This window comes from Eulemur rufifrons, chromosome 21 (genome assembly GCF_041146395.1).
Source record: "Eulemur rufifrons isolate Redbay chromosome 21, OSU_ERuf_1, whole genome shotgun sequence".
Taxonomy (NCBI): Eukaryota; Metazoa; Chordata; class Mammalia; order Primates; family Lemuridae; genus Eulemur; species Eulemur rufifrons.
Window position 1 is genome coordinate 21352136 of NC_091003.1, and position 14374 is coordinate 21366509.

At 55.1% G+C, this 14374-nt stretch overlaps 1 protein-coding gene across 1 annotated transcript in view; it reads left to right on the forward strand.

The window, feature by feature from the left end:
* The window catches only part of CABIN1 (calcineurin binding protein 1), a 154033-nt gene that overhangs the window by 69259 nt on the left and 70400 nt on the right, over nt 1-14374 (forward strand). Inside the window, exons 24-26 of the mRNA XM_069497603.1 lie at nt 1919-2179; nt 5362-5513; nt 7140-7318. Coding sequence (XP_069353704.1) covers nt 1919-2179; nt 5362-5513; nt 7140-7318 — 592 coding nt within the window. The remainder of the gene's footprint in view (nt 1-1918; nt 2180-5361; nt 5514-7139; nt 7319-14374) is intronic.

Genomic DNA, 14374 nt, shown 5'->3' on the forward strand with positions numbered 1-14374 from the left:
CCAGCAGGAGTGCTAGTGTCTGGACAGAGGCAGGTTTTGCATGGTTGCCTGGGGTAGGAACTCATATGGATTCCCTGTGCCCCCTGGGTTCTTTCCACCTCTGAAATATGTCACTGGGGCACAGTCCGCTGGTTGCTAGAGCTCTGTCTGGATTTATGTATCTGATTCGGACGGGCTGTAGGACACATGTTGGCAGCCGTTTGAGCTGCTGTGTGCTTCAGCTTCTGCCTGCAAACTCACCAGAGGTGGTGTGGTAGGAAAACAAGTGGTTTTCCCATGATGTCAATTCTCAGGCAAGGGGAAAGGGTTTGGAGCCAGAGCTTTCTAGCTGTGTGGCCTGGGGACAGTACCCTGACATTCCTGCTATGGCTTTGGCTGTAAACAAGGCTGGTCATTCCTTCCCCTAGGAAGTATTGGAAGACTTCAGTGGGGAGCCTGCCTTCAGCCATCTTCTCAGCCCTTCTTGCGGGCCTCCCACACAAGGTGAACGAGGTGTCGTGGTTGAGGTTTCCTGTCCCGCTCTAAGGTGGTGTGAACCACAGCAGGCCCTCAGTGACTGTTCCTCTCCGAGGCGTTGTGACTGCCACACCTACCAAGGATGGGACATTGGCAGTGTGCCCTGGATGGGGAGGGCTGCTTGGTGCCAGACACCAGCCCAGACAGGCTCTTCGTAGTCCCCCTTTCTTTTCTCGCAGGCGGCCATTATGAGTGCCAGTGGCAGAACTGAGTGGGCAGTGGGGCTGGTGACTTGATCCAGGTCATACAGCTACTAAACAGTTCAAATAGAAGGACTCTCTTTCAGTAGCTGCCTTTTACTGCAACAGCCTTGCTGCACAACCCGTTTTGAAGGGGCTATGACAGAGTCACGTGGTTTGTGCCATGTTTGGCCCTAGAGTGTGATTCTTTCCACTGTATTTCACCCAGTGATGGTCTCTCCACTCCTAGATGGTAATTTTCTTTTCCAAGAAGTGTCTGACAGAGAACCTGGGAAGCACTTGGCTTCTTTGTGTTCCCGGGGCCATTGCTACAGGATATTCATGTGAATGAGCATCGCTGGACAGATATCCATAGTGCAGGCTCACCGGTGAGGAACGGGAGCATAAGCCGTGCTCCCCGAGGCCACAGCAGTGCCCTTGCTGGAAACTGGTACCCACAGCTTCTCCCCTCTCTCTGGCCCCTGAGCCGAAATAAGAAGAGGCTGTGGCCTCCCTGCGATCAAGCTAGGGCCACAGAGAGGAGGGACCAGAGACCTGGGTTACTCGGAACATCTGCCTCTGTGGCCCTGCACCGGCGGTCTTCCCTCTAGCTCCCAGCCCGGAGCTCTGGAATGAAGGAACACAGGTGCACCTGGCAGCCAGCAGGGACTGGGAAGCAGCACTCTCCCAGTTGAAACACCTCTTTGAAGGTGGCCCTGTCCTATCCGTTTCCATCCTTCGGGGTGTGAGAGGGTGGCCGGAGGCAAGTACAGACTCCAAGTCAGTGGGTCTCAGATGGGCTCAGGAGTCTGCCCTTTTACAAGCACTCTGTCCCTCCTACAGGATGGGAAGTCTTGTACCCCAGGGGAGCACACCCTCTTCAGTGCTGTAGAGCTGGGTGCTGGGTGCCAGGTGAATCTGACTGTGTTAGCTGCTGCAGGGGGAAGGTAGAAGAAAGGACCGTGCAGTTGACATGAGGTGACCCGAGTCTAAGTCCAGCTCTGTGCCTTACTTGGTGTGTGCTTTTGAGGGGTCCCCGGGCCTCTTCACACCTCAGTGTCCCCAGCTATGAAATAGTGACGGCAGTTCTGTGTCTCAGGGTTGTTGAGAGGAATATAAATTTGCAAACATGAGAGCAGGGCTTCATGCAGGAAAAAGCGTGATCCCTGGGCGGGTTCAGGCCTTGCGCCTAAGGCCGGCCTGGCCTCTTGGTCTCATTACAGATGGAGAGCCGGCGTGACAGCATGCTGGAGACAGCCAGGCACTGTTTCACGTCAGCGGCCCGCTGTGAGGGTGATGGTGACGAGGAGGAGTGGCTCATCCACTACATGCTGGGCAAGGTCGCGGAGAAGCAGCAACAGCCACCAGCCGTTTACCTGCTGCACTACAGACAGGCTGGCCACTACCTGCACGAGGAGGCCGCCCGCTACCCCAAGAAGATCCACTACCACAACCCACCCGAGCTGGCCATGGAGGCCCTGGAGGTGACGCCGTGCTGGCCGAGGGCAGGGAAGCAGGGCAGGGGCAGGCTAGGCTCTCTGTCTCCCTGGGGATGGGGCTCGCGGTCCCAGTGACTCCCCTGCCACCCACTGGAAACTTCTGTTCAGCAGATTTGTGTGCAATCAAATTAAAACGGCCTTTCCTCTCTTTTTCTAAGGGGTGCTTATCATCCTTTATGGGAGAGTGAGCATTTTGTTCTTTGAAGAAAATTGTCTTTCCTCATTAACACACTGGGGTTCTAAGAACCTGGCCTTGATGGCGACAGTCGGTGCAATGCAGAATCCTGGTGCCCTGGACATTCAGATCCTGCAGGCTGACACGGACCTGCCCTTGTCCCCTGGCAGCAATTGGGATATCTGGGGCCCAGGGAGGCCCACCCAGCCTGTGCCTGAGCTACCTAGCTTGCCAGGGCTGAGTGAGGGTTAGCAGCCTGTTCTCTTAACCCTGGATTTGGGGGGCTTCTCATTGTTGCTCAAGAGAAGAGCAATTCTTTACTGCTTGAATTCTCTTTTTCATCAGAGTGTTTCTGATGAACACTCTCACTGTTGCTCATAGCAGTCCTGTGAGGCAGGCTGGGTGTCCACCACCCGTGATTTTGTAGGCAAGGAAACGAAGGATATTGGTGGGGACCCACATGTGCTCGTCTCAGCCCAGGACTCGAAGCTTCCCAGGGCCCCGAGCATATTAGCTTTGCCCTTTCTAAGGCTGTGTGCCCTATCCTCCACCAGGCCCACGTCCAGCAAGCTTCTTGGAGTTTGGGCAGAATCCACTGCTTGCTTCTCCTTTTTCTAACTTGACTATGAAAGACCATGAAATCTTTTTCTGATTTTAAAATTAACACGTGTTCATGGTTTTTTTTTTGTTTTTTTTTAAAGAAAAGATTCAGACAGTTCAAAAGTGTATAAAATGTGAAAGTCCCCAATGATCTTAGTGTCCCTTTCCCCAGTAATCCCTATTAACAGTTTGGGTGTGTCCGTGTATGTCCAGATATTTTCCTATTGACATATAGATATGTAGTAACATTTTCTTATGATTTTGCAGCTTGCCTTTTATTGGACAAAATGTAGTGGAAGGTGGTGTGGTGAGCGTCCCTGCCTGTCCTAGTGCCCTGGGGTTTGGCAGGGCATTTGTTTATCAGCACAGCCCCTTCTCTGTGGGTTTGGTCTCCTCTCCACTGCTCGCCGTGACGGGGTGCAGACAGTACCTACCCCTGCACTTGTGTCAGGGAGCTCCTAAGGAGTGTTTCCAAGGGCTGCAGTGGGAGTGCTGGGTCGTTTAACATTTTGATCAGCAATGCCTAGTTGCCCCAAAAGATTGTACTCATCAATCGATGAGTGTGTCTCTTTTCTCTCAACCATGCTAGCACCCCCTTTTTAACGTTTGCTAAACTTGTGAGCAAACAAAAAAAGTCTCATTTAAAAAAATTTACCTTTCTAAAATGATTTATGCCAAGTGGTGCATAGCAGCTGTTAGGGGGCCACATTCGTGGGGTTCACCATGAAGTGTGGAAGCTCAGCTTCTTGTTGAATACTCTTTCAGCAGCAGCTGGCTGCTGTCATTCACGGCCCCAGGTCTCAGGTCCTGCCCTGTCACAGTTCTTCCATGACACCCATTCAGGGTTGTGTGCCTTGGAGAAGCTCCACTCTGAGGCCCAGAGGAGTGGTGTGATTTGCCCTCAGTCACCAGCAGGAGAGGAGGGAAGCTGGGCCAGATCCCACAGAGCCTGGGCCCAGCCGGTTCAGTGCTGCGCAGAGGTGCCACGTGAGAGCTCAGCCCTCAGGAAGATGATATCACCTCTGGTTTTCCTTCATGTTTTGGCCTCTGCTACTGCCTGATAGAAGCGATGAGCAGGCAGGATTGTGGCCCAGGGGCTTCCAGATGAGGAACGGAGTCCTTGACGTGTGGCCCACCCTCCACCAGCACACTGTACTGGCTCAAAGGAGAGCAGGCATGCAAAGTTAATTTGGGGGGCATCCCATTGTGTGCAGCCATCTTAGCCATGTAACTTTGAGAGTCAGCTGGTACGTGTATGTATCTTGTTTGCAAAATGACATTTCTCTGAAGAAGTTAACCCTGCCCTGATGAAAATTACCCTCTGCTGTTGAGCCTTCATTCAAAATACTTTACCTGCCACTTGAACACTTTGCTCTCCCCCAAGGTTTGCACCTGGATGCGCATGGGTGCCCTGTGAGGTTGCTTATATTTAACAATGGAGTGACTGGGTCAGCTTCTCTGGGGTCCGTGGGCAGGCTGGAGGTGGAGAGGCTGTGTGTGAGCCCCGTCTCTTTGGGATGCTCCCTTCAGAGTGCTGCCAGCAGGCGTCGCACCTGGGTGAGGACCAGCTCTGGGGTGAGGGAGGCCGGTTAGTCAGAGCATGCCGTCCCAGCGGTTCTCAGCCCTCGTCGCGCCCATTGTGGCCTCCACAGGAGCATGTGCTACAGGTGGGAGCCTGCATCACACCCACACATGGGTAGGGAGGTCAGGTCAAGTCACCTGTGTGGTGCCTGCACGTGGTGTGTCATTTGCTTGGGGACAGTAGAGGGCAAGAATCAGACCCGGACTTAACCTGGCCCTGGGCTTTCCTGGCTGTGGGGCCTTGGGCATCTCCCTTGCGCCGTTTGTAAATTGAGGAAAGTGGTGAGGACTGGAGGAAACGGAGGAGAGCAGTGGCCCCGTCAGGGCTACCCTCCCCCTGCCCTGCACTCATGGGGCGGAGTTTCTGGAGGCCCCGGGGTTGCCTGGCTCTGCCTGGGGGTGGGTCACAAACAGACATCCAGCTGGGCCTCCCTGCAGGGAGCCAGTCAGCAGGAAGACACACGTGGAGGTTCACTTTCTGTGGGTGCTGGGGGCGAGCGCAGCGGGCAGCAGTGCTGTGGCAGTAGGCAGCGCCCAGTGAGCAGAGCTGAGGGGGTTGTCACTCATTATCTTACCACCACGTGCCTGGCTTACTAGGTAAACGTTTAAGCTGGAATGCTGACAGTATCATTTTAATTTTTAGAGCTTATTTTGAATTAGTTATAGGTTGCCTGGTTTAAAAGCTAACGAAAACAAGCAGCGTGGGGCCTTTTGCCCCAGTCAGGGGCCATTTCCAGTGTGGCTGCCCGGCCTGTGGAATGCACCTCAGCAACCAGGAAGGCTGCTCATGCCAGAGGTGTCACTCTCCTAGGTGTATTTCCGGCTCCATGCTTCCATCCTGAAGCTCCTGGGGAAACCCGATTCTGGGGTTGGTGCAGAGGTCCTGGTCAACTTTATGAAGGAAGCTGCGGAAGGACCCTTTGCCAGGGGCGAGGAGAAGAACACACCCAAAGCTTCGGAAAAGTGAGTAGCGCATTTGCGGTAGCCCCTGGCCGCTCCCCAACCTGTACTCCTGAGGGCTCATTGAATGCAGTGTAGTGTTCACAGGGTTGCTCTGGAATAAACTGGAGCTCGTGGAGCCCCTTGAACCCATCCGGGCTCTTCCGATGTCTGGGCCGAGGTATTATATTTCTGTTGAATCTGGGAAGGAGAGGGCAAGTGCGTAGTCCTCTTACCCTGTGGCCATGCCTGGTGCTGACCCACCCCCAGGGGAAGTCCGGGGCGGAAGCCAACGCCGTCCCACCTCTGCACTGGGGCACAGCCCCGTTCTCTGTAGAAAACCAGTTTTCACTTTGCAGACTCTTGCCCCCGGGTCCCTTTCCAGGGCCTCTCCAGGGTGGGATCCTCTGGGGACCTGGTCTACTGCCTGTCCTCCTGAGAAGCAATGAGAGGCATGGGAATTGTGGGCTTCTGTGGTGCCAGAGAGCTCAGGGAAGGTGGGGCCCTGGTGTGGTCCCCTCAGTGGGCCTGGACTGACCTCTGGCCTCCCCTTGGTTATGAGTCGTCTCTGCAGCCCAGACTTTTTTCATTCCTGTGTCCACATCTGGCACTTTGGCTTAGCTGGCCCCATCTCTGGGGCCCGTGCCTGGCTGGGCACTGTGTGGGGCTCAGCTGAGTGCCACAGAGACCTGCACCCCACCCCCAGCCTCACGGGCTGCCTGCTCGCAGCCACAGGTAGTCTGTGTGATGTGTGCCGCTGGGGAGCAGCACCCGGCTCAACAGAGTGTATTGGCACAGTGTGTATTTATAGGTGTATGTTTGTTAGCCACAAAGGGCCTCCAGGATACAATGAAGTTGTCTTTCATTGATCATAATTCTGCTTAAAATTTTTTTAAGTTATGCAAATAATACGTGAGTATATTCTGGTTATAGATAATTCAAGCAGTGTATAAACATGTAGACTAAAATGAGACAGATCCGCTTCTCCCCAGGGTTTGCTACTGTTTACAGTTTAATTTCTCAAATTGTTTTCTGTGCATTTACACACACTTAGGTGCACACATATAGTTTTAGGGTATCTTTTGTTTTATAAAAATGAGCTGCTGAAAGTGTTGTTCTAGAGTCTGGGCACAGTCCATAGAGCACCCCATTCACCCCATACTTTGTAGTGGCTACTTACTGTTCCATAGTATGGATGTACCATGTCTTATGTAGCCGTTCTGATAGACATTTGGAGTATTTTTAAGTATTTTGCTCAACCATGTTGCAGTGGATATCCTTGTACATGTGTGAGCATGCAGTAAGTCCAGATGTGTTTCTCTCTACTCGTTTGCCAGGGATTAAGTCTGTCAGGCTGTCACACAGAAGGACACTGATTTGGTGTGGAGGAGAGGCTAATCAGCTCCCCTGCAGAGCCTCCTGGGGCTGAGACCCAGGGACGCAGGCAGAGCTCTACCAGAGAGGTTGGGCAGTGCCCAGTTAAGGGCCAAAGCCCATATGGGTGCTGTGGGGGCAGCTCTGGGCTCCATGCATCACTGGAGGTGCGTGGGAGCAACGGGCCCTGGGAAGGGCACGGACCCACGAGCACACACGTCTGTTTCAGTGTGGTGTGGAGACTCTGACCCATGCCCCAACTCTCTGTCCCCACAGGGAGAAGGCCTGCCTGGTGGACGAGGACTCCCACTCTTCAGCTGGGACACTGCCGGGCCCCGGAGCCTCCCTCCCCTCCTCCTCTGGCCCAGGTCTGACATCCCCACCTTACACAGCTACTCCGATTGACCACGATTACGTCAAATGTAAAAAACCCCACCAGCAGGCGACGCCGGACGGTACAGTCCCTGTTCTCCCTACTGCCAGCCCAGGGCGGCACACCAATCACTGGGAGGGTGCTCGGGCGACTTCGTTTTGTCGCTTTGTTTCGGTGAGGGGGGGTGCTGGGTCTGGGGTGACACGGGCAATGTTGCGGCTGTTCATTAACCTCATGGACTCACGGTGATTCTTGTGCTTCCAAGACATGCTCAGGGTCGCCACCTGCCAGCTTGCCCACCTGGGAGCTGGGGGAGGGGCAGGCCGGGCTAAGGCGCTATGCCTCTTTGAGCCTGCAGCTTCCCACCTGCAAAATGGGGACACTGATGTCTACTTTGAAGGACAGCTGGAAGACTGTGGGCCTCCTGGAGTGGCTCCTGGCGCAGTCAGCCTAGTGACGCTTGTGTTGTTCAGCAGCACACTGTTACTGCTCTGTCCTTCTGACAGTTGTGGGAAGGCCGTGACTGGTGTTGTCTGTCACCCCTGGGAATCCAGATGGTTGTTGACGGAGATCACCTGGGGCCACGTGTGAGGCTGTCCCATGTGGGATGGGGCAGGTGGCGACCATTCAACCACATTCCTTACTAACATTAGGAGGCTTGCATGCTGGCCTGTAGCTCAATTTCTTCATATTCTCATTTTTATAGCAGTAAACTGGTGACAGAGTACTTGCTGTGATGAGCCAAACTGGTGGACTTAGAGGGCCACTGAAGTAATGAGAAGGTAGTGATGAAGCTGAGACACCCGGGCCCTCACTCCCATGTCCCTCATTTCATCGGAGCTTGGGGAAAACAGGCCTTCGTGTGCCTTCCCCAGGGTGAGGGGATGCCCCTAAGTGAGTGGGATTGGCCTCAGGGCTGTGCCTCCTGCCAGGTGGTCCTTATAGAGTGGCTCCTTGGAGGAAGAAGGGCTCTCTGGGGCACCACAGTAGCCTTGATGCTGAGTCCCAGCACAGAGCTGTGTAGAAGGGAGATGTGGGGGGTGGGGGGTGGGTGTGCCTTGGCTCTGACCCCCTGCTGAGGCCCCTGCCTGGTGCAACGGGATCCTGGACAGTACAGGCACCGGCCCCTGCTTCCTGAGCTCAGTGGGCAGGGCCTGAGAGCAGGCGTAGGGAAGTGCTGGAGAAGTATGACAAGGTGGCCAGTGCTCAACTTCTCAGGGGGTGGGATTTGCTGATCTTAAGCGAGGATGGGAGATTAGCAGTGTCCCCTCCCAGTTTGGTTTGGATCTGCAGCATGTGTGTTGAGAGAGGCTGAGGATCTGAATGTGGGTGCTGCGTGCTCCATCACCTGCCAACAGGTTTGTGTCATTACCCCCAGTTCCAGTGTTGGCACCTTCCTGCCCGCGCCAGGGTGTTAAGCAGAGGTGGGAGGAGCTGAGCCGCCTGCTCCTCCAGGCTTCCGTTCTGCAGATGTTCCCTGAGCAAGATCCTCTCTCCGCTTCTTAGTTAACTCACATTAACCAGGGCAGCCACCCTGTGCCCAGCCTTTCATTCTTGAGAGTATGAGGATCCCGTCACCACATTGTCTGAAAGAAAGAGAGAGAGAGAGTATTGAGAAAACATATTAGCAGTTAATCCCAGCTCTGATAATTAGTTTCTGCCAGGTACCATGCCAGATTTTCAGGAGAGAAAACTGCCTTTCATGGTTGTCCACATGCGGTGTGGCCCTGCTTATGCACACCTGGGCTGGGGAACACTAGCACCATCCTCCACAGCCCTGCAGGCTGCCACCAAGCTCAGTCCACAGGCGCCAGCATGCTTGGCTGTCAGCCCACAGGGCTGAGTGCGGCCTCAGGAGCAGGGAAAGAGGCAGGCAGGATGCCTCAGAAAAGAGGCCATGACGCCACTGACACCCACCGCCCAGTTGCCCCATGTTGGTGCACATGGCGTGAGCTGTCTGGGAGCCACTGCAGGGTGCTTGGGGTGGGCTCCCGGCATGACAGGTCCTCGGTGCCAACATACTTTTTATTTATTCTGGAAGTTTGCAAAGGTAGGCATACAAATAAGTTCAAATACAATTTCAATGGTTGTACATTTTTGAATATCTGTTAAAAAATTTTTTCAAGGTGATTCCTGTTGATGATGTGGAGCCCTTGGCCATGCTGTAGGCTCTTCCCAGGCCTGCTTGCACAGTGCTTTTAGGACACTCAGCCTCCTTATCCTCTTCACCTCTGAGAGAAAGCAGTGTCTGCAACATGACAATGTTTGGGACCTAAAATAGCCATGATCTTAGAATGTTACAGTGGCCCTTTCAGCAGCTGCACTGGTTCTTAAGGAAGGCCCAGGATCCAGGCAGATTGCTAGTGTCAGGGGATGTCCTGGTGGCCTCAAGATGGCCTCCACTCCTGCTTCTGGACCAGGCCCTGGGGAAAAAAAACATGTGGCTTCCACTTTCCACTCAGCTTTTTGGCCTGAGACCAGCCTCAGGTCTCCTTTGGGAGGACAGGGGTGCTCATTGCAGGCCACCACTGAGCCTTCCTACCGCCAGGCCCTGATACAGCTGAGGAGAAGCAGTGGGGAGGTTCAGGGACCCGCTTCAGGTCAGACAGGGAGGCAAGGGCACAGCAGGCCCTGGAGTCAGAGGGATCTGGGTTCCAATCCTAGCTCCATCGCTTATGTGCTCAGCAACCTCGGACAAGGGACTTCACTTCTCTGAACCCGTTTCCTCACCTGTAGAATGAGGATAATGTTTTCCTCATGAGTATTGAACAAAAGTGCTAGCACGTTGTAGCCGCCTCCTAGATGCAGTTCGCCAGGCCTTGGTGGTGCCAGGCGAGGACCAGCTAGCACTGCATAGAGGGAGGAGCACGGCCTCTGGGGCCAGCCACCTTGGTTTGCACCCCAACTCTCTCCAGCCAGTGGTGTGGCCTCAGGAGAGGGTGGGCAGTGCTGAAGGAGCAGCCCCGGAGTGGGCCTGGCATCAGGCCTTCTGGGTCACAGTCTCCTGCCCCATGGAGCCTGTCATAGTCTAACTAATTTGCCACCAGTGGGAGCAGGAGCCAAGCACCTGGACTTCCCTTGGGCAGTCAGGAGACCCTGCCTGAGAGCCGCCTCTCCACGTTAGGGTGCTTTTGCTTCAGACCAGAAATCAGATATAGTCTCTTCCAATTGGATGTAAGATTTAGAAAAATAACTCCAGGTACATGTAGGTAGCTTGACATTCGATAACAGCAGCTTCGCAGGACTCAAATTTGCTCTCTGAACCACCCTCCCCTGCAGCCTCGTGTCACCCACGCCAGGGCTGGGAGCTTCCTGCAGCCTGTCCACAGCTCTGGTGGGGTGGCCAGAGGGGCACCCACAGCTGACCTGAGGAGAGGGGTCCTCTGGCCACGCCGAGGGAGAGAGAGAGAACAGAGAAGGGAGAGCAGGCTCAGTCACGGGCTGCCACCGCTGCTGGCAGCTCTGCCCGATTGTCCTTCTGCCTGACTGACTTCTCCCTCCCATTGATCTCTTGGAATTTGCCCACTGTGCTGAAATCGTTAGTGTTGACACTTCCTGCCCAGGAAACAAAAGTGACAGGAGGTCACTTTGTGACCTTCACGGGGCTCCCAGTGATTGCTCTTCACACATGTTCAAACAGAGCATAAAGAGATTTTTGAACAAAATCTCTACCCCTCCTCAGATTCAGTTTGGTTTGCGTGTGTGTGTGTGTGTGTGTGTGTGTGTGTGTGTAATTAAGCCCCACCATGTAGCACTGTGTGCTTCCTCTGTGCTGGACGCTGGGCAGGTGCCTGTGGGGTAGGAGCATGTCTCCATCTTCACAGCTGCCCTGCAGGCTTGGCCATGTCCTTGTTTCCTCAAGGGGAACCGAGCTCAGGACAGGCAGGCCCTCATCCAGGACTGCCCACTATAGTCGGGGTGGAACCGGGCGAGAGTGGGTCTAAATCTCCCCCCACCCCTGGCCAGGGGTGAGGTTAACACTGGGAAGGCCCCTGCCTGTCCAGCCTAACAGAGAGGCATCTTGTGCAGAGCCCTCCTCACTGGAGGTGCCTCGTTGGAGGGAGCAGGGCTGTTAGAGAATGGCTTGCTCCATCACTCGGCCCGGCTCAGCCAGCCTTTGGGATGTGTCTGTAGTGGCTCTGTTGCGCTGTCTGCCTGTCCTGTGCCATGTCACCTCAAAATCCCAGAGCCTGAAGGGACCTCAGAGGTCAGAGGCCTTGCCCTGTGGTCAGTCTGGGGCTGAGTCTTCTTTGGGTTTGTGGCCAGCCTGTGGCTGCCCATCCAGGTGTCCCGTCAGTGCTGTGCCAGGTGCACAGGACAGCCCTGGTCCCTGTGTAGGCTCTTAGGGGAAGCTGATGCAAATCAGCCAGTTACACAGCTGAGGGTCAGGGTGCAGCCGACAACAGCACTGGGAAGGTGGGGTTTACCTACCCAGAGAGACCTGGCCTGGCCACTTGGTGGGGTGGGAGGCCTTCCTGAGGAGGCAGAGCTTAGCCAAGATCTGAGGGGTGTGTTGGTGTTTACTGTGGGGGTGGGGAGAGGGAGCAAGCCTGGGGGCCGGAGAGTGGGAGCTGTGGAGGGTGTCCACCGTTGTAGGCCATGCCCACCTGGCCTCATTGGCAGCATGAACAGGGCCACTGAGGAGCCTCAGGCTGCCCTGAGCCCCAGGTTGTAGGGTGTGGGCCCTCCTGTGCCAGGCCCCCGTCGTGGCCATCCATCCTCACCCGCCATACTGTCAGCGTCTGTGTCGTGTGCCGTCTGTGTTCATCCTCACCTGTTCGCCCCACGCTGCCTCCACCAATATTGCCCGTGCTGCCCCTAACCCTGACCACACTCTGTTCTCCAGGCTTGTCTTTCTGCTTGCACCTGTCACGGCTCGCTTCAGGGAACAGCGCAGACCGCATGCTCAGCCCTCAGTCCGGCTCCCTGCTTCCCCTGTGACCAGGAGCGCCTTCATACCTGCTGGTCCTGTGATTGGAGAATGTGTGTGTGATGTGCTTGGCTTCTGCTGACGGCCCATCTCCCTAGTTCCGGCCGGATGCAGATGCAGTGTGGCCTCCCCGCCACTGCCCACCCACCTGCCTGGCAGGTGGCTCAGTCCTGTATTTCCATTGCTTTGCTCTTTTCTTGCTTTAAAAAAATTACAAAGGCAACAGACTCTGAGATACTAAATTATCTTTATGAGGACAAATGTGTAAAAACGCAAATTGTGCACAGTAGCCTTGAGGCTCTGAGGTGGGGCCTGTGTCCGCAGCCCACCATGGCCAGGCTGCGGAGGGCAAGGAGCTGCCAATGGCAGTCAGTCCTGAAGGGCAGGCCTGGCCTGGGCTCCCCTCCTGGGGCCAAGGGGAGGTCAGGTTCTGGCAGGAACGCTGCGTTCCTGTAAACACACCTTCTGGGAGTGGGAAAGCCTCCGAGTGGAGCTCAGGTTGTCCTGCTTGTTCACAGTGGGGGCAGGGACTGGGGAGGCTGTCCAGGCAGAGCCGGTCACCTCCTTTGTTCTCCTCACTTTCATTCTTAACCTTTTTGAAAACCTCTTCAGGCCATGGCTAGTCATGGCATTTATTGAGTGCCTGCTGTGTGCCAGCACGGAAAAGGGTACAATGGGGAAAGCCAAGATAAGGACACCCTGATTCTGCCACCAGGTTGGATGTGGTGTCCCTAGGTGCTATCATGGGGCAGTGGTCAGTGCCAAGAGGGAATGCTGTGAGCTGGCAAGAGGGAGCAAGCTCTGAGGTTCGGTGGGTTGGGAGGACTTCCTAGAGGAGGCGGGCCTCCAGAGAGGCCTGCAAGGCCATTTTGGGTGAAGGACAATGGGGACAAAGATGTGGAGATCAGAGGATCCTATAGCATTTGGATACCGAGGCAACTGGGGTGGGGAGAGAGCTGGGCCCAGAGGGATGGGACCTTTCTTGTGGTCAGCAGGGAGTGACGTGCTCATAGGGTCTCTCTTTGGACTCTAAGGCACATTCTCTCCATCATGCTTTCTCTGAAAAGTCTTCCTGGAAGCTCACTAGATGGCTGTGGGGGTCAGCCTCACACCTGGCAGAACTGCTCCTCTTCCTTCAGTGTCTGTGTCGAGGGGCTGCCCACCTGCCTTTGGCCAGGAAAACGTTTAAGCCTCCCAAGGCCTCCCTGGCCAGTGCCTTTCCTGGCTCAAGGTGCAGGGTGAGAGATGCACGGTGAGGCGGCTTCTCCCGGCCCTGAGCCTCAGGCTCCCAGCAGGACAGCACCACTGTCTGAGCGTGTTGGGCCTTCCAGGTGCCTGGTGATGCCCAGTTAGCCCTTGCCCACAAGCACTGGCAGAGAAAGGGCAGAGGGTGCAGCCTGGCCCCCATGGTGATGCACTCATGCCCACCTGCTGCCTGCTGTGCGTCTGCCTCTCTCTTGGGGCCCCCCAGCTTTCTGGTGTCACTTCTCTTTGGCATCTGTCCAGTATCCTCAGCCTGACATGGGCACCCCCATCTCACACGGCCAGCCCTGCTTTTGGTGGATGTGTCCTTTCCTGGTGGCTGGCCAGCAGGGACCAACTGAGGCAGGTTTTGTCCAGTCAAAAAACTTTTCAAAATATTAATTCCACCCAAGTTTATGGTTCTCAGAAACCTGTTTTCTAGTTGGCAGGATGTCTGTGATCTTTTCAGGGTTCCCTAGTCAGAGCTGCTGCAGGTTTTGGCGGCACAGCCACACATCTTTTTCCTCAGACTGTCGCTGCCCTGAGCTGATGGAATAAATGGCCGTGAGCTGTTTCTGGTCTTACCAGTGGCGCAAATGGAGAAAAGACATTGAAGGAGACAGTGGACACTTGGCTCTTGTAACTGAAGAGCACGGTTAGGCTGGCCTGGAAATGCTGGGCCTGTCCAAGGAACACAGACTGCTCTCACACCAAGTGCGACGGGCAGCCTTTCTGTCACCGAGCCAGGTCCCTATACCCCTGCGTCACCAGCTCTCCTTCCTTTGCAGCACGTCCTGCAGGTCCCACCCTGGCAGTGGAGATGCCAGAGCTCAGAGGTAGGTGGTTTAGTCAGCAGTTGGCTGGCAGATGCACATCCCCCTAAGGATTCAGAGAGGAAAGGCTGGAGTGGACCAGATGCATAGACATGAAACATTCCAGTGATCAACAGTAAGAGAATCAAATATT